This window comes from Carlito syrichta, unplaced genomic scaffold, assembly GCF_000164805.1.
Source record: "Carlito syrichta isolate Samal-C Ts95f unplaced genomic scaffold, Tarsius_syrichta-2.0.1 Scaffold305237, whole genome shotgun sequence".
NCBI lineage: Eukaryota > Metazoa > Chordata > Mammalia > Primates > Tarsiidae > Carlito > Carlito syrichta.
This window is the reverse complement of record NW_007249333.1, coordinates 180,155-199,844: the sequence shown is the minus strand read 5'-3', so window position 1 is coordinate 199,844 and position 19,690 is coordinate 180,155. Positions and strand designations below refer to the sequence as shown.

Genomic DNA, 19,690 nt, shown 5'->3' with positions numbered 1-19,690 from the left:
CACTCGTAGAATTTGCCCTCTTTTTACATTTACTGTATGTGATTGACATGTTAAGTCTTTACAGTGTTTATGAGTTTACCAAGCTGGAATGTTTGATTTATTGTATTGTTTGCCTTTTGCATTTAATACTGAGCTCTTTCTCCCTTTCTCTTTTTTTTTTTTTTTGTTGTTGTTGTTGTTGCTGTTGGTTAGGGATTTTCAGTTTGGCCATATGGATGGAAATGACTATATAAACACCTTACTGATGGAGTAAGTAAAGTACAGAATGATTTTCTTATCAAATCTATCAATTTTAAAATTTCTATACTGAGAAATAGGCAGAAGGGTTAAATCACTGAAAAAAAGCAAACAGTTTATATATTCTGACACATCTTTTGATCAGTTATAATTTATAGTTTTCTGAAAAGGTATTCAAAAACTTGTAAATGTTATAGTTTCTGCTTAATACATATCTTAAGAGGTTTAGTTTTAATGGATGAATATAATCTAAATAGGAAATGTTTAGCATTCAAAAACTAATTGCTGTTCTAGAAGAATTTATTTTAGTAAACCAAAATAACTTTGTAGGAAAATATTTCATTTTAAAATAATTTCCATCTATTACAATTATGATATAAAGATCTAATTTGTCACTTCAGCAGACTGATGTTAGCAAACATTTACTGACCCTTGTGCTGAATTAATGAATTTGAAACAAGCACCCACTGTATTCAGTAGACATTTCATAAGTATGTTCTACACTGTCTTTGACACTGTTGATGCAAAAATGAATAGTCTTTGTCTTATTATGCCTGTAGTTCACTGGGTAAGACCAACACTAATTACAGAACTGTGTGCAAAGTTGTATGTAGGGGACGGCTCTGGAACATAGAGACACTCCCTCCTCATCCCCACCTAGTGCACTCTAGTTGGAAGGGCTCAAAAAACATTCTCCAGAGGAGGCGATAGTTAAGAGAAGTTCCAAAGAATGAGAAATTAACTGAATGAAGAATGCAATTTTGTTTCAGGCAGAACATTTCAGGCATTCAAAACGGATGGTTCGAAAATGGGACTTCGAATAGTGGTGGAGATTTTAAGTAGCCTCTGAAGTGAAGATGGGGAATCTCACTAGAGACATGCTGGCTCTTGTCTAGCAGGTTGAGGGCCTGCTGAATGCTCAACTGTATGCCATGTTTCAGTTTCCTTTAGTTTATCTTAGTGGCATACATGTAGCAAAAGACTTCATTCATTGTTTCAGTGTATTAGTGTATTTTAGTATCTTCCATTTTCCAATAATCCTCATAATTTTCATTTAAAAGCTTGAAATTATAATGTAGCATTACTTTAATTCATTTATATTCAATTATATTCAATTATATTATCTCTCTCATTCCAATTTAAGAATTTAAGAGGATTTGCCAAAGATTTAGTGCCTGCTGTAGGGTATAATGAAGAATCAAGACAAAGGAAAATAAAGTATCTATACAAATATTATAGGTACAGTTGACCTTTGAGCAGCCTGAATTTGAACTGTTGTGGTCTACTTATACATGGATTTTTTTTCAATAAATACTAGGAGTGCCAAAAAAAATGTATACACATTTTAAAAGATGTTATCTGTATATTACTTTTCAAAGTTGAGTTGAATTACAATAGCAATGACGTTCACTCAAAAGATGGCGTTAGTCAAATTAATGCTAACATCACCATGTGACAGCAGGACAGGCAAAGAAAATGGTGGAAGCGTGATTGTCTTTGGAGGACCCCAAGACCATTTTGAAGTGGTATTTGAAATTCAAGAACATTGTTGAAGTACAGTGACAGTGGAGGCGTGAGTATGCAAGAGAACCTCCAACATACCTAACAATTGCGTGCATTCATGATAAGTTTGAGACACATGGTATTATGTGTGATGTGCACAAGGGAAGAGCCAGGAGGCCTCACACAGCAACAAGTCCTGTAGTAGTTTGCCATAATCAGAAGTGTGTGAATGCTGCTGGTAATCACCTTGAGCACCTCTTGTAATTGCAGAAGTCCAATGTGATTTGTATTCATTTTTTGTTAGTGGTATATATTGAGTATTGCAATTTTAATACAGTTTTTTTTCCTGTCTTAAAATGTGTATACACTTTTTGGCACCCTCTATGTTGGAAAATTTTATAGAGATTTGCAAAAATTTTTTTAAGGCTTGCAAATGAACTGTGTAGCCTAGAAATAATTGAAAAAAATTAAGAAATAAAGTAGTCATGAATGCATAAAACATATGTAGATACTATATTTTTCCTTTTACTACCATAAAATATACACAAATCTATTATAAAAAAGTCAGACTTTATCAAAACTTAGCCTGCATGGTGCCATTTGCAGTTGAGAGACATGTAAATAAATGTACAGATGCAGTATTAAATCATAACTGCATAAAATTAACTGTAATAGATACTGCATACTACTGTAATAATTCCATAGCCACCTTCTGTTATTGAAGTGAGCTCAAGTGTTGTGAATATCCACTTACAAAGCCATGTGAAGCTAATTGTCTCTGAGTGAGCAGTTCAATAAATTGTATATCACAGTAAAAAGTGGTCTCTCACATGACATGCCAAAGAGTGTGATATGGAAGGCCAGAGAATTATGAAAAAGAAAACAACTTATTGACTTGGTTACTTGTGTGATTAAGGTGATAATAGGGTGATTAATTTAAGTTATTTCTACTATGAAGTTTTATGCTTTTTCACAATACATTCAGGTAAACATAGACATACAGATAGCCAGAGTGTATATTTGTGACATGGAATTGAGTACCTCCCTTTTATGATTATGCAAAAACCTATTCTTAAAAGAAAAAAAAGAACCATTAAATGACACATATTGGTAGTACTATGTAGTTTTCCATCTGCAAACTGATGTTTAGCATATCACTAAAGCACTTCCTGAGGATTTGTTGAAATGAAATACATAGTATGATAGAGGGAGTTCAGTGAGCCTGTAGCTGTTTATTGAACATGTATTATGTACAAGGTACTGTGATGAATGTATAACTTGATTTATCTCATGTACCATCACCATTACTCTACCCTGCCTTCAGTTTTATAATTATAAAACCTTATGAATAAGAAGCTAAATTACTTGCCTCACATCCTGCAACTTTGAGAGGACGCTTCAGATTTGGACATGAGCAATCTGACTTCAAATACCATACTCTTACCTATTTAGTTGCCAAATGCCCAGATGGGGATGGGTGGGATTGTGTACGACTAAAGGCGATGGTATTTAAAGTAAATTTTTGGCAAGAACTAATAGTGTCCAGAAAATGATGATTTGTACATCATAATTTCTGTCCTTAAGTTTAATTGTGATTACTCAGCCATCTGTTATAGTATATATTAGAATTTTTTAATGTAATCTTAATTTAACTAGCCTGAAAAATCAATGCAAAATTTGAAATTTTTTTCAGGTAGGCAAATCTGTTCATATAGCTCCCCCTTCTGTAATTATAGCTACTGAGATGTAAATATCAGAGTATTTTTCATTGCTGTGTTTTATGTATATTTTGATTTCCTTGTTTTTATATTTTCAGTGAATTAACAGTTCCAACTGTTGTTGTACTGAATACTTCAAACCAACAATACTTCTTGCTTGATAGGCAGATTAAGAATGCTGAAGACATGGTCCAGTTCATTAATAACATTTTGGATGGAACAGTGGAAGTATGTTGTTCACTTTCATTTCAGAGGGATGATGGGGAAGGAGGTAGAGGAGAAACTGGTTCATTTCTTCTGAGTTTGAAAGGAACGTTTGGTCATCACCTAGGGTGGGGTGGTCTTCCATATATCACTCTTCTTCTGTTAAAGGCAGAGTCACATTCTCCCAGACATAGAAGGTTCTTCTATGGCAGAGTTCTAGTAGGTGGAAAGGTTCTTTTAGGGGTTATTTAGAGGGCATATGTAGTTGTCACAACGATAGGGAGATGGTATAGGCACGTAGGCTAGGGACAGTAAGAGGCCTACATTTGGGGTAATCCTAATAGTGAGCTCTCCTGGCTTTTAGTATCTTTCTGGGTCCAAAAGTACAATTGGATTAAGTTTTTGGGTTGGTTTTCTCAGAAAATCTGCAAATAAGACCTTTCTTATTTCGTAAGAAATAAAGCCCCAGTGGAAAGTTCTCAACATAATCCTATAAAATATTTCTCAGAAATAAGTGAATGGTGTCAATTATCTGAGTTTCCCCCCCATAAGTCTTGCTGTAGTGTTTTGCAGAATATGAATTAAAGCCCATATTAGAAAGTCGTGAAGTCACCTGAGGCCATAATCAGGTGGTGATCAACATGCATCTTGTTTTTTTTTTTAATGCATCTTAATTTAATCAATTAGAATAAGATTAAAAAAGTAAAATACTTCATTACTTTCATGCAGTTGAATTACTATTTTGTGAGATTTGTTTCAGCTTTACACAAACTTTATTTGAAAGTTGGCTCAGAGTAGCAAGTATATCTACTTTGGGTCAAGGGCAAGAAGTTTGAAAAACACCCTTAATCAAATAGTAGGAATTTTGTGAAAATGGTTAAAATGAAACTCATCTATTTGAGTGAAAAGTGTTTTATTTTTAAGTTAGCAAAACCCAACTTAGGCTGTATAACGGCAAAAAGATTATGTTGAGCCGGGCTCGGTGGCTCAGCCTGTAATCCTGCGCCTTTGGGAGGCTGAGGTGAGTGGATTGCCTGAGCCCGCGGGTTTGAGACCCACCTGGGCAACGAGACCTCATCTCTACAATAAATAAATTTTAAAAAAATCAGCCGGGCGTGGTAGCGCATGCCTGTAATTCCGGCCACTTGGAAGGCTGAGGCGGAAGGATCGCCGGAGCCCAGCAGGTCGAGGCTGTGGTGGCCGGGAGCGGCCACTGCACTCCAGTCTGGGTGACAGAGTGAGACTCCAACTCAAAAAAAAAAGATTATGTTGGCTCCTAGGACTTGGATATTCAAGGAATGGGCCAGGACTTGGATATTCAAGGAATGGGCCAGACTGCAAGGGTGTGATTGATTTTTGTCAGGAGTTTCTCCCTCTCTGCCTCTCAGCACTTTCACTTATTGAGCCTCATCCTCAGGGAGTCTTGGCCTGCATAGTAGCAATAGCAAATGTCCTGCAGCAGCTCAGGGTTTGCAGTCCCAGCTAAACAGATCGGGCAAAGCTGGCTTGAGGGTGTGGGTCAGCTTAGCTGCATGGATTGTGACTGGGGGAGGATGAATTCTTCAGTGATCAGGGTGTGTGAGCACAAGCAGACAGGAGGAGTACAGGACAGAAAAAAAATGTAGTAAATATTGCCTACACAGCTTTTTCAGATAGTTTATGTAATCTGGAGTCTACGTAACATAGAAAAATGAAGTAGTAGTACTTAAATAACAATTTAATTTTTTTTTCTTTTCAAAAATTGAAGGCCCAAGGAGGTGATAGCATTTTGCAGAGGCTGAAAAGAATAGTATTTGATGCCAAATCTACTATTGTGGTAAGTTGTGATAGATTGTTTTTTGTCATAGTAATTATAGGTACCTTAATGTTTAATTGTAATAAAATCTAAATTGGAAAGGAATAGGTCAAAATAATGTGTTTTTAAATTGCAGAATAGGCCTAGTAAGTATTTACATTAAGAAAATATATTCGTCAGATAGAAATTGCATCTGATTATTCATTTTTATATGATTGGCGAATTAACTAAAATTTGGAACCAATTAACTTGACTTAAAATAATTTTATTTCATCGACCTACCATGTAAAGGTTTTAGTTAATTATTTCTATGGTTTGAAGGCAGTGTAGATAAGAGGAAGCTTTTTGTTCCACTGTGCACTGTCCTCTGTGAGTTGATCTTTTTTTTTTTTTTTTTTTTTTTTTTTTTTTAGTTGGAACTTCACTCTTGCCCAGGCTGGAGGGGAGTGGCAAGCTCACAGCTACCACAACCTTGACCTGCTGGGCTCAGGTGATTCTTCCACCTCAGCTCCTAAGTAGCTGTGACTACAGGTGCATGGTACCATGCCTGGCTAATTTTTTTAAAAAAATTTGTTATTATAAAGATGTGGGATACAGTTCAGGGTTAAATATATAAGTGTTCATTATGTGGGTACTCTTGTTGATGAAGTGTGATTTTTTTTTTTTTTTTTTTTTTTAATTGTAGAGATGAGTTGTCTCCATGTTGCCCAGGATGGCCTCAAATCCTTGGACTCAGGTATTCCTCTTGTGTCTGCTTCCCAAAGTGCCAGGATTACAAATTTGAGCCACTGCACCCAGCTGAATTGGTCATTTTTGTCAAAAAAAAAAAAAATGTGTCTGATGTGTCTTGGGAAGTTGTTTATTTTTATTTTGCAGTGGTCGACATTAAATTTTAGATTTTAAAGTTTTAAAAATCTCTGTTCTGTAATTTCCCTAGTTGGTAAATAATTAGGACCATTGACCAGGAGCTGTGGCTCATGCCTGTAATCCCAGCACTTTGAGAAACTGAGATAGTAGGTTTACTTGAGGCCAGGAGTTCGAGACCAACCTAGGCAACATAGCAAGACCTCGTCTCTACAAAAAACAATCATAAGATTAGCCAAGTGTAATTGTGCATGCCTGTAGTCCTAGCTACTTAGGAGGCTGAGGTGGAGGGATCACCTGAACCTAGGAGGTCAAGCCTGTGGTGAGCCATGATTCATGCTACTGCATTACAGCCTGGGTGACAGACTGAGACCCTGACTCAAAACAAAACACCAATAAAATCACCTTTACTTTTTTGGAAGCTGAGACAGTATATATAGAGAGGGAAATTAATAAGTTAATGAGGCCTTACCATTAATTAAATAGGTAAAAAAAGTAAAAATGTCATGTGAACAGAGTGTGTATACATTTTTCATGGTAAATAACCCAACCTTTGCTGTGAATGGATTTCTAATTCTAAAGCTGATGGGCACAAGGTAACCATCTTAAAGAGACTTTGTGATTAATGTGAGAAAAAATGAGTGTTTTTAGGAAAGGTTATTGAATATTTGGTGCCTTTTTCTGTTGCTAGTAGCTGTTTCTACACATGCCTGTGTGAGTGCCTATAGAAATTGTATCTCTCACAGTGTCTTTATAACATGGTAGTTAACTGCTAAAATATTGACTTTGATTCATTGGTGCTACAAGCAAGTTGAATAGTAGCAAGAGGAAGAAATCTTTTGTGGTTTTAAATTTATTTCATGCTTTTTATATCAAAATTGAGTCTGGAGGAAACTGAGTTGTAATTATCTTTCCACAGTCTATATTCAAGAGCTCACCACTTATGGGCTGCTTTCTCTTTGGCCTGCCACTGGGTGTCATCAGTATCATGTGCTACGGAATCTACACAGCTGACACAGATGGAGGTTATATAGAAGAACGATATGAGGTGTCTAAAAGTGAAGTTGAAAGTCAAGAACAGAGAGAAGAGAGCAAAGACCAGCAGGAGGTGAGCAGCGGAGGACCTCTCGTGCCCACAGTGCAGGAGCCCAAGGATATATTAGAAAAGAAGAAAGATTGAGACTTCACTGCTATAAAATATTTGATAAGATTTCAAATTATTGAAGAGTCTATTTATTGAATTTAGACATTTAATCATGATCTTTACAGAAGAGAACATGTTTGTATTTTGCTAATATCAACTGCATGGATTAAAGTAATCCTTCTATAAATGTGGAGATGTTTGGAATAAAGAAATGAATGGTTTGTCTAAAACAAACACAGCATAAGCACTCCATCAGAGTTTACCTTATAGATGTTGTTATAGCAGATCAATTCTATTTGCATGTTTCTCTATCTGAATATTCTGTGGCAAAGTTAAAATTCTTGGGCAGAATATTTAAATTGATCAGTCAGGTAGAAGATACATGTCTGATACAGAAAAAAACAATACCTCCACTTCCTGCCATCCATTCTCCTCATATATTTTGGACACAATGAATATGGACAAAATTAAGTCTAAAATTTAGGCACTTTAAGGAGAATTAATAACTTTTTCCATGTATCAGTTAAGATTATGGGTTTTGTATAGCATAATGGTTTTATTTTGTTATTATTTTTAAAGGAGAGGAAATGTTACTTTTTAGCTTTATACTCAGTGCATTATTATAAAATTTTCATATGGACCGATAGAGTGGGAAAAAATAGTCTTGTATTCACCTTTGCAAAATAAACAGGATTTTATTGGGAGCAGTGGTTTTAACCCCTGCTCTGTAATACTTTTGACGGTGTCTCATTGGTCATTGCAGGAAGGAACGGGTGTCTGTTCATCCTACCCTACTTTAGCCAAAACAGCCTACTGTTTTTGTTTTGTTTCATTTCAGTGTTCTATATTCAGATTTCTTCTAAAATTTCCTTTGCTGAAAATCTGCTTTTTGGAAAGTAATATCACATTTTTATGTTTATGGAAATTTACAGTCAAAAATATATATGTGTATAAACACACACATAAAATTTATTGGTACATCTGTTATGTAATCCTGTGAGCATGTCTGGGTCATTGTTGATAATGAGTAATAAGTGATGTAATCATCATGTCAAACAACAAAAGTCACATTCTATGAAAAGAAAAGGTTGACCAATTACCTTCTCTGTTCTCTGTTCTGTCACCTATTTCAGCAAGTGACCTCTCATCTTCTATTTATGATAAGATAACATAGGAATTTTATCACAAGGAATGTCTAAAAATTGCTGTTTTTTTAAAATAACTAGCAGTTGATATGTTTATTGTAGATTAGTTATTTTGAGGCCTTCATTTTAGATAAGTTCGGGTTTTTATTAGGTAACTGTTATTTGGGTGGTTATTCATTGAATAACCTGTCCATTATAAAGAATTTTGTTGAACATTTTATAATATTTAATCATTTTAAACATGTAATTCATGGTCCCAACACCGAAGTTGTTTAGGGATTTGATCATCAAGAACAGTCTTTTGTTGTTTCTGATGCCGTACTGATCAGGACTATGTAGAAACTCTTGTATCTTAAGTACTAAGAAATTGCTAGTAATAGTTTTATTATATCCATGTGCTCTTTTAGTATTTAGTAATTAAGTACCCATTCTTACTGTTTGGCATTCCATTTTTTTTTTTTAATAATGAAACAAATATGCAGTCAGGGTGTTTTCAGGAAATACTAGAGTGAAATGTTCTGAAGTGGAAACTGGAGATAAGTGCTGTCAATTTAACACATAAATTTCTTCCCAAAGAATAATGAGGGATTTAGGGGAAAGATACACATTAATGTTCCCAGTGGTCAAGCTTGTTTTGCAGTAGCAAAAGCTTAGGAAAGTACACATGCCTCATTTGAGACCGAAGTCTAGTAAGGAAATGAAAACTGGAGGTGACATGAAGTAGTTGTAGACAGTGTCATTTTTTTCCCCTTCATAGTTATCGCTGTCACATTAGTTGTCTGCATATTTTTGTCTTGTTATTCATCACCTATGAGTGAAAGACCTCAATAGGGGAAAAAAAAGGTAAAGCTCAGTGAGTATCAGCAAACAAATATTCGGTGATACTCCTTTGTATTCCTGGTGTTCTTTACAAATGAACGCCTTGTTCTCTGCTTCCTTTCACTGCTTTGTCCTATTGCCTCATATTCTGTTTGTGCTTTTAGCATGTGTCTGTTGGGAAAACAAAATGTCTAGGTTGTTTGTAGGTCATTTTATTTCTTTTTATATTAAAGTGTTGCTTTTTTCTCTACTTTGAGAAATGTTTATTTTCATTGTCAGACTGCTCACAAAAGAAACTTTAAAATTTGTTCACTAGTATAGCTTTTTCCATTCAATGTGATATCAGAGTTTACTATGAATGTTATTTTAATTTCAGGAAAAATTACTTCAAAATAAAGACAGACTTTTAAATAATTGAATCTAATAGAAGAATATGGGTATCATTCTAATTCAGTGATGAAACTTATGATTACATATTAATAATGGGAACCTACAGGGAGTAGGAGTTTTGCCTTTTCTTTCAGTTGCAGCAGGGTTCAGTTTTCAACTTCTAAAATTCTGAATTCTAGATTTTTGCTGTTGCTGAGTCTGGTGTTCAGACAATATTTAAGGATATTTAAATAAGATAAAGTGCATGGTTTTACCAAATACCCTACACACCTCATTATAGTTTGCAATTCTTTTTTTTTTCCTTTTATGCATCAATATTTTCCTAGCTACTAGTATGGGAACTTGTTTGACATGTATTAGGCCCAGAATTCTCATTTTCTTCTTCACACATAGTGCTTCCTACTATCTGGTTTAGAGATAGGTAACATTAAGATGCCAAATGTCTACGGGTAAAAGGAAGGGTCTATATGAGTAGTTAGGACAATTTTATTTAGTGGATTTGTTGGTTATAATGTTTTTTTGTGTTTTGCTTAGCGGCCTTTTTGGTTTGGGTTTTGCAGAAAATAGTTTAAATATTTTATTATTGCTTCATATGATATGGAAGTAGGACAGGGAATAAAACCACTCTGCTCTTCTTGCAGAAATTGCTCAAATAAATCAGTGTTATTTAAACACTGAAGTTCAGACTGTCAATTAATTGGTGGGATTAGGTTTGCTATTTTATTTTTATAAATATATATATTTTCTGGATGTGTCTGAGTCCAAGAGTGGGCAAAAAATTTTCTACTTTGGACTAACCTATAAAAGGTTTTTGAAAGTCTGTATTACTAACTTGTTGAATTCATGATATCCTGCCTTATGGCACAAATTGTAAACGCTTTGTTTTTCTAAAATAAAGTAATTGAAAACCTATCATTGTTTATTTTTACTGTGTGTCTTTTGGTTGTTTGAGGTGTTAGTAGTTCCCTCTACAAGCAAACAGCACCTATGGCTGTTTCGTTCACAAAGTGTTTTTTTCCTTTCACTAAAATGACAAGTTATGCATAAATAAAGAAACAGAATTGTAGAGTTTAAACAGAGTTGAGAAAGATCAGATTGTAATGTAATTCCATTATAGATTAAAATCTTGAGATTTATAGATTTGTTGTATTTTGTACTTGGAAAACCTGATAATTTTTCAGTATTAGTTTTTTAAAAGAGTATCTCACTCTCTTTTTACAGACTTTAGAGTTAGAGGAACCAGATTTGAATTCTTAAATCAACTACTAAGTTATTATCTTGGACAAAACACAATCTTGACCCCTCACTTTCATTACCAATAAAGTGGGAATTTAAGTCCTCAAGTTTTTTTTTTCTTTTTATATAGTATCAAGTATATTATGAAAAAAGGCTTTATACAAATGTTAAAAAAATAATTTCTTATATTTTTTATCAACTTTGTATGTTTTAATGGGAATGACTGACACAGGAATAACAGCCCCCAAAGTGGACCCAAACTGAAATTCCACAGATTAGGGCTGGTTCAGATGGCCTCTTCTGATCAGAGTGACAAAGCACCTTCAGCTGTTTATGAAATTCCCTGGGCGTATAACCAGTGCAACAGTGCAATGCAGTCTCTGTTGAGTAGCTGCATTGCACTGTGTGTGTGGAAGCTATGGTGTCACACTCCTGGGTTCAAATCCATCACTTACCTGGGTAAAGTTGAATAAGCCTCTTAACCTCTTAACCTCTCTGCTCCCAGGTCGTATCGGTAATTTAAGGATAAAGGCACCAATCTCGTTGGATTGTGAAAATCGGATGGATTGCGCGTGAGATATATTTAGAAAGGTGACTGGCACGTAGTAGCAACTCAGATAGTAACCATAATGTATATTTTTCAGATTCAATTGATTTCTCGCTTCATTTCGAATTTTTATCATTTACCATTGAGAAAAGCCAAATCACTATATGTGAAATCGTAATTTGTTTAAGTTTGCTTGACTGCTTTAAGTTCTAACATTTTGGATGGAAATGGGGAAAAAAATTGTTACTTAACATTGAAATTACAAATTCTAGGTTCAGACATTTCTGAAAAATTATCTGGGTTTGCACTTTTATTGAACATGAATAAAAAGAGGATGTACATATCCAGTAGGATTATTGATTGATGTGTGTGAATAGGTTTAGACAGATAAAAATGTGATTGAGGCAGAATAATAACAGATGTTGAATACATAGATGGGAAAAATCTGCATGTATTCCTGACTATTCAGTCTAGCCTTCAACTTCTCTAACTTCACCTATAAACTGGTGTATTAATCAACTAGTGAAAAAGTGGCAGCTATTATGGTTTATTCTTTCAACAAATGTTTTTTAAATGTTCCTTCTGCCACTGAGAATTTGGCAGTAAAAAATAGTCATAGTCCCAGACTTCATGTTTTTAGGCTACTGATAACCAGTTTTGACTTTAAATGCTCAATTGCAAGTTTTCTGTTTTCCTAAATTTTCTCTTACACAACCTATTCAATGTAAAAACATTGCTGTTTGATCTTTGGGACTCAACAGGTTAGTGACCAAACAGAATAATCTAGTAGAAACTGAGAATATTTCTCCACTCTTTAAAATTTTTCACATGAATTTTTGCATCATTGTCTTTGTAAGTGACTATGGTCACTTAAATATGTAGCAATAGTTTTCTTCCATGAAAATTGTTTTATATGCCACAACTTCTGAATGTACGTATGGTACTGTCACTGGAAATTCTGTTCCAAATCATAAGAACCCAGTTAGGAGTACAGTAAATGTTTAGATTTTAATGACTTATATGATAATTGTTAAAATTGTGAGGTTGTACTCACCAAAAAATACCTGTGGAACTAATCTGTCTTAAATTACTTTGTCTCTTTTTTTAGGTTTAAACTGGTTTTCAGGCAATCTGTAAATATTTTGTATTAGCATTATAGAGATTTTAACATTACATGACTTCAGAACTACACATTATTATTCTAAATCAAATTATTTAGAGAATAATTTAAAACCTGCAAGGTTTTTGTAAGGTCTTAAGTAAAAGATGTTTTCCTCCCCCCACCCCTGGGATAATTTTGCACAGAAGAAATGAATTCACAGAACTCACCTTATGTTTGTTCATAGGTTCATTAACATTTTTTATTAAAGACTAATTTGGTAGCTTAGTTTCTACGATTACCAGATAAACTTCTTTCACCCAACATACGTGATAAATTTAAATATTTGAGAGGATATAAATACTACTAACAAATGTTATGCATTATATGTTTAATTTGTGTTCAAGAATGTTTAACAATTGTATAGTATTTTGTACATGGAAACATTTTTTAATGGCAATGCTTTGGTAATTAATTGCAATACAAGTTCACTGATTTTGTGAGAAAAGTGTATTTTCACAGGCTAAATTCTAGATTATAAAAATACAGTGGAATTATATTACTCAAAATCTACCATATACATCATTTTGAATGAATGACTAACCATTGGGTATTGAATCTAATAAAACAATATAAATAATCACATTGATTACATATATACAAATTGACAAACTAACATTTGAAAATATTTTGAACGTTTCCCATTTTTGTTTCTTAAGCTTTATTTCCACACTTAGTACAATCTTTTCTTTATAGTTGGTTACATAATCTCAAATTATTAATTACTAGCCTTCAAAATAATGAAGTTTTCTAAAGGGGCCTTAGAAATATGCAAAGAACCATTCAAACTCTAGTGTGTGAAGTATAATAGTGATTTTCACCAGGGACAAATAACCTTTTGGAGGGCATACTGAGAAATTTTTTTCCCTGAAGAACATGTCTCCACCTTGAAATTCTATTGGTCCCCGTCCCTTTGCATTAGGTCTCCTTCATTGTAGGAATCTACAGTTATTTGTGAAATTATTATATTCCTCAGATGAATAATAGAGGAAAAATTGTTGAGATTTAATTTTCAATATAGGAAGTATAGTTCAAAATAGCTTTTGGAGATCATGATGAGATCTGAGTAGAATCAATAATTGTTTAATTCTGAGTAAATCACTTAACCACTCTTTCTTCTTATTTTGTTGGCTGAGTCAAAAATGGAATGGGGTCAGTGACTTGTGCCGCATTTTCTTACCAGCAACAAATTAGGAATCTTAACCTGTTAAACTGTTTATGGTGTGTTCATTTCTGTGCATACAAAGGTTATTGTTTCAAGGGACTTGGTAGGAAAATGTAAGGCTATTAGGAAGTGTTGGCCACTTATGTGATCTTAAGGAAGACTCTTAAAGTCAGGGAGCGAAGCCTCCTGTTTTGTTGTGGTTTTTTGTTTGTTTGTTTTTTGTTTTTTGCTGAGGGTTTTGGCTATTCATAGTCATTTGTGTTTCCATATGAATTCCTGTATTGTTATTTCCAGGTCTGGGAAGACTGCTGCTGGTAATTTAATGGGTATTGCTTTAAATCAGTAGATGGTCTTGGGTAGGATGTACATCTTAACAGTGGTGATTCTTCCAATCCTAAACCATAAAACATCTTTCCATTTGTTTGTGTCATCTTTGATTTCTTTGAGGAGTATTTTGTAGTTTTCGATGTAAAGGGCTTTCATGTCTGTGGTTAGGAAGATGTCAAGATATTTCTTTTTGTGTGTGTGTGGCTGTTGTGAATGGATTTGTGCCTTTTATTTGGGTTTCTCTTTGTTTATTGTTGGTGTACAGAAATGCAAATGACTTTTGCACATTTTTTTAATACCCTGAGACTTTACCAAAGTCCTTTAGCAGTAGTGCAAGGAGGTTTTTGACAGATTCTCTTGGATTTTCAAGGTATAGAATCATGTCGTCTGCAAAGAGGAGTAACTTAACTTCCTCTTTTCTTCTTTTTTGAGTTGGAGTCTCACTCAGTCGCCCAGACTGGAGTGCAGTGGCCGCTCCCGGCCACCGCAGCCTTGCCTGCTGTGCTCCGGCAATACTTCCGCCTCAACCTTCCTAGTAGCTGGAATTACAGGCATGCGCTGCCAAGCCCAGTTGATTTTTTGATTTATTGTAGAGATGAGGTCTCGCTGCCCAGGTGGGTCTCGAACCTGCGGGCTCAGGCAATCCACTCACCTCAACCTCCCAAAGGTGCGGGATTACAGGCTGAGCCACCGAGCCGGCGACTTCCTCTTTTCTTATTTGGATTTGCCTGATTTCTGTTTCTTGTGTGATTGCTCTAGCTAGGACTTCCAATACTATGCTGAACAGGAGAGGTGAGAGTAGGCAACCTTGTCTTGTTCGGGTTTTCTGGGGAAATGATTCCAATTTCTGTCTGTTTAGCAGTATGTTGGCTGTGGGTTTCTCATAGATGATTCTCACTATTTTGAGGTATGTTCCATCTATGACTAGATGTTCAAGGATTTTTATCAAGGACGGTTTCTGGATTTTACCAAAAGCTTTTCTGCATCTAATGATATAATCATATGGTTTTTGTCTTTACATCTGTTGATGTATTTAATTACATGTATGGTCTTGTGGATGTTGATCCAGCCCTGCATCCCAGGGATGAAGCCCCAGACTTTAAGCTTTATTATAAACCTACAATAATCAAAACAGCCTAGTATTGGAATAAGAACAGGCATATAGACCACTGGAACAGGATAGAGATTCTAGAAGCAAAACCTCAATTTCTCAACCAACTCATCTTCTACAAAGCCTCTACCAACAACCACTGGGGAGAGGAGAACACATCAATAAATGATGTTGAGAAAACTGGCTGATCACATGCAGAAGATTAAAACAAGACCCCTACCTATCACCATACACAAAAATCAACTCTAAATGGATCAAAGACCTAAACATAAAACCTCAAACTATAAGAACCTTGGAAAATGCAGGAGACACCCTTATGGAAATTGAAACTGGCAACCAATTCCTGGTGAAAACCCCAAGTGCCTATGCCATAAGAGATAAGCTAGACAAGTGGGACCTCATCAAACTGACAAGCTTCTGCAAAGCCAAAAAAACCAAAACAACAACAACAAAAAAAACTGCAAGTGCAAGGAGACAGCCCACAGACTGGGGAAAAAAATATTTGGCAACAGTATATCTAACATCTAGGATCTACAAGGAACTCAAATTTACCAAAAAGAAAAAAAAAAAACCCATTACAAAGTGGGCAAAAGATATGAATAGACACTTCTCAAAAGAAAACATACAAGCAGCCAACAGATACATGAAAAAATGTTCAGTCTCACTAGTCATCAAAGAAATGCAAATTAAAACCACACTGAGACACCACCTAACTCCAGTCAGGATGGCCATCATTGATAACTCAAAAAACAACAGATACGACTGGAGAGGATATGGCAAAAAGGGAACACCTCTACACTGTTGGAGTGTAAACTAGTACAGCCTCTGTGGAAAACAGTATGGCAATTCCTAAAAGATCAAAATATTGACGTCCCATATGACCTCGCAATCCACCTTCTGAGAATATACCTGGAGAAACTCAAATCACTCTATGAAAAAAATACTTATACACATATGTTTATTGCAACATTATTTACAATAGCAAAGACATGGAACTGACTGTGCTGCCCATCGAAAGAGGACTGTATTTAAAAAAATGAGGTACATATACATGATGACATATTATGCAGCCATAAAGAAGAACAAGCTTATGAACTTTGCAGCAACTTGGATAGATTAGAGGCTATATAACTGAGTGATCTATCACAGAAATAAAGAACCAAGTATCACATGTTCTCACTCATAAGCGAACTCTGAACAACATAATACTATAAGAAAGGGATTGGCTGTTCTGGAAAACAGCCAGGGGAGGAGAGGGTAGAATTGGCAGTAGTAGGAAACTGCCCAGCGGGGAGTTCCACTTCATCAACAAGGATACCTGCATAATGAACATTTGTATACCTAACCCTGAATTGTACCCCACATATTTAAAATTAAAATTGTTTTTTAAAAAAAGAAAGAAAGGGAAGGCATAGGCAAACAGGAAATGAACATATATTTTGCTAGGAGAGAACCTTCTGCCTGTTGACAACAATTCTATATGACTTGAGAGGTAACCATTTTCCTCTTTTAGAGGTAAATACCAAATTCCTTGCTCCAAACTTAGTTTAAGGATGAGAGGGAAGTTACTGACATAAGACCTGTGCCCCCACAGAAGCTAGAAAACTAAAATGATCTCATATACCAATCTCTAATCCCCTTTTCTGTAGCTCCTGCTACATGATGCCTTCATAATAAGCTCCCACTACTAACACGCAAATTGTGAAGGCAGACTTAATCTTCCTGATCTATACTTTCATTTCTTGTGCAAAGATCACATTAGAAATAATTACAGGTGGTGAGTAAGGTGACAGCAGAGTACTGAGAAACAGAACCGATTGTAAAGATGATATACAGACCCCTTAAAAATTCACGGCTTTACTAATTACCCCATGGATTTTCTAGAACTCTTACAAACAAGTATTCAAACTAAATTTTATGGAAGCTGTATTACCAGAGAATCTCCTAAAGCCTGGCATAATGGATATAATAATTCCTCAACACTGAAAAAGACTATCAGTAGCTCAAAATCTCACCCAGAATCCTTCTGTTACTCATGCAGCTATCAGGAGTCAGACAAATGAGAGTTTCCTGAACACGTAGTTCACTCCACTACCAAGAGATGACCTCCTATCTGTCTGAGTTTGGTAAAATAGGATATTTACATAGGATAGAAACCACCAAATGTTGTTTTCTTATCTAAATTTCTGTAGGTGAAAAGTTCAATAAATGATGTTGATTCAATTGAATAACTATGGGCAAAAGGGAACAACAAAAATTAACTCAAGGTTAGAGACCCGCCTGGGCAACTTGGTGAGACCTCATCTCTACAATAAATCAAAAAATTAGCCGGGTGTGGTAGCGCACGCCTGTAGTTCCAACTACTTGGAAGGCTGATGCAGAAGGATCGCCGGAGCCCAGCAGATCGAGGCTGCGGTGGCCGGGAGCGTAGAGTAAGACTCCAACTTAAAAAAATGAAAAGAAAAGAATAGGGAAGACACAGACTGGGATAAGAAGTTATTTGCAATAATTATGAGGCAGGCTAGCTAGCTTAGGCATAGGGAGGAATGGAAAATTATGAGCTGGAGGTAAAGAAACTTTCTGTGGCTTGTAACTGACAAGAAACTGACACAAAAGGCTAGATAAAAGCTGGCACACCCTACTCTCCAATACATATTTCTCTTAGGGATCTCTGACATTGTCCTCTCTTGAGTATGTTTTTGGGGTTCAAATTAAAGCTCTTTTCTTTGCTTTCTATGCCTTGTCCTTGAATTCCTTCCTGCAACAGAATCAAGAACCTGTTCTTGGGTACAGGTTGAGAATTGCACCTCTTGGGAAGAGCCTTCCAACCCCTCAAGGAGCCAGCATTCTGGGCTTAATGGGGGAATGCTGTCTCTTTCAATCTCTCTCTTTCAAATCTCTCTCTTTCAAAGTCTCTTTCAATCTCTCTCCAAGCCTTGAAGCATTGCTTGCGTCTTACCAAAGGACTTGTATATATAAATAACTCCTTCAAATCCGTAAGGAAAAAACAACTCAATAAAAATAATGAGCAAGTGATATGAATGGGTCTTTACAAAAGAGAACTCCCAAATGGTCAATAAGCCTATTAACAGATGCTCGACATCATTACTCATCCCATTTCTTGGTTTTAAAAATCAATGCACATATATCTCACACGTTTGTATCTCCAGGTTAAATCAATGCACATACATCTCACACATTTGTATTTAATCCCAAACTTGTATGTCCAATTTGACATCTCTACTTAAGTGTTTAATAGGTAATTTGAAAAATATGTCCCAAACACTTTTAATTTATTCACTAAATGCTGGCTCCTACTCAGTCTTCCTCGTCTCAGTAAATGGTGACTTCATTGTTTTAATGACTCAAGCCCCAAACCCGGGATCTGTCTATGACTTCTTTCCTGCAACACTGTGTATTGAATGTGTGAGAAATGCCTGTCAGTTATATCTTTAAAAGATTCAGAAGCCAAACTCTGCCCCACCTTTGGGAGTAGCATCAGGCCACCATAACGCTTTACCAACCTTTACACTTCTGTCACTGCCTAACTGCAGTCTACCGTCTATAGAGCAGCTAAAGTCATCTTTCTACAATGTGAGGCAGATTATGTTATTTTTCTGCTCAAAACTTTTGTATCTTACAGTGTAATAGCCAAAGGCATCACCATGATCCATTTAACTGGTTGAATGACATCCCCTCAAAATCCTATGTTGAAATCCTAACCCTCAACACCTCAGAATGTGATCTGATTTAGAAATAGGTTGCTGCAGATGTAATTAATTAACACGAGGTCATCCTGGAGTAAAGCGGGCCCTAATTCAATGTGACTAGTGCCCTTATACAAAGAAGAAATTTGGGGTCAGACATACACACAGGAAGAATGCCATGTAAAGATAAAGGCAGAGATCAGGTGATGCTTCCACAAGCTGAGGGATGACAGAGATTGCCAGCAAACCCCAGAAGCCAAGACAGAGGCCTGAAACAGATGCTTCCTCACACCTTTCAGACCCAGCCCTGCCAACACCTTGATCTTGTATTTCTAGCCTCCAAAATTGTGAAGCAATACATTTCTGTTGTTTTAGTCACCCAGCGTGTGTACTTTATTATGGCAGTCCTAGCAAACTCATGATAAACCTGCAGTGCTTTCTAATAGTTTCCATGCCTCCCGCTTTTAACTTCTACCTGCCCACCCACTCACCCCTTGATCATTTTGTTCCAGCTTCCTGCCTTCTTACAGTTCCTGGAACACATCAAGCATTCTCCTTTGTTCTTGCCGTTCCCTCTCACCAGAATAACATTCCCCCAGATACACACACGACTTCTTGA

The 19,690-nt window shown here is 35.7% G+C and overlaps 1 protein-coding gene across 2 annotated transcripts in view; it reads left to right on the top strand.

Moving 5' to 3' along the window:
* The window catches only part of TMX3 (thioredoxin related transmembrane protein 3), a 41,782-nt gene extending 31,051 nt beyond the window's left edge, over positions 1-10,731 (top strand). For both annotated transcript variants that reach the window (XM_008061387.2, XM_021714108.1), the window contains 4 exons: positions 193-249; positions 3,557-3,686; positions 5,410-5,478; positions 7,241-10,731. In XM_008061387.2, the coding sequence (XP_008059578.1) occupies positions 193-249; positions 3,557-3,686; positions 5,410-5,478; positions 7,241-7,501 (517 nt within the window). In that variant the 3' untranslated portion in view covers positions 7,502-10,731. The remainder of the gene's footprint in view (positions 1-192; positions 250-3,556; positions 3,687-5,409; positions 5,479-7,240) is intronic.
* Positions 10,732-19,690: the final 8,959 nt, after the last annotated feature.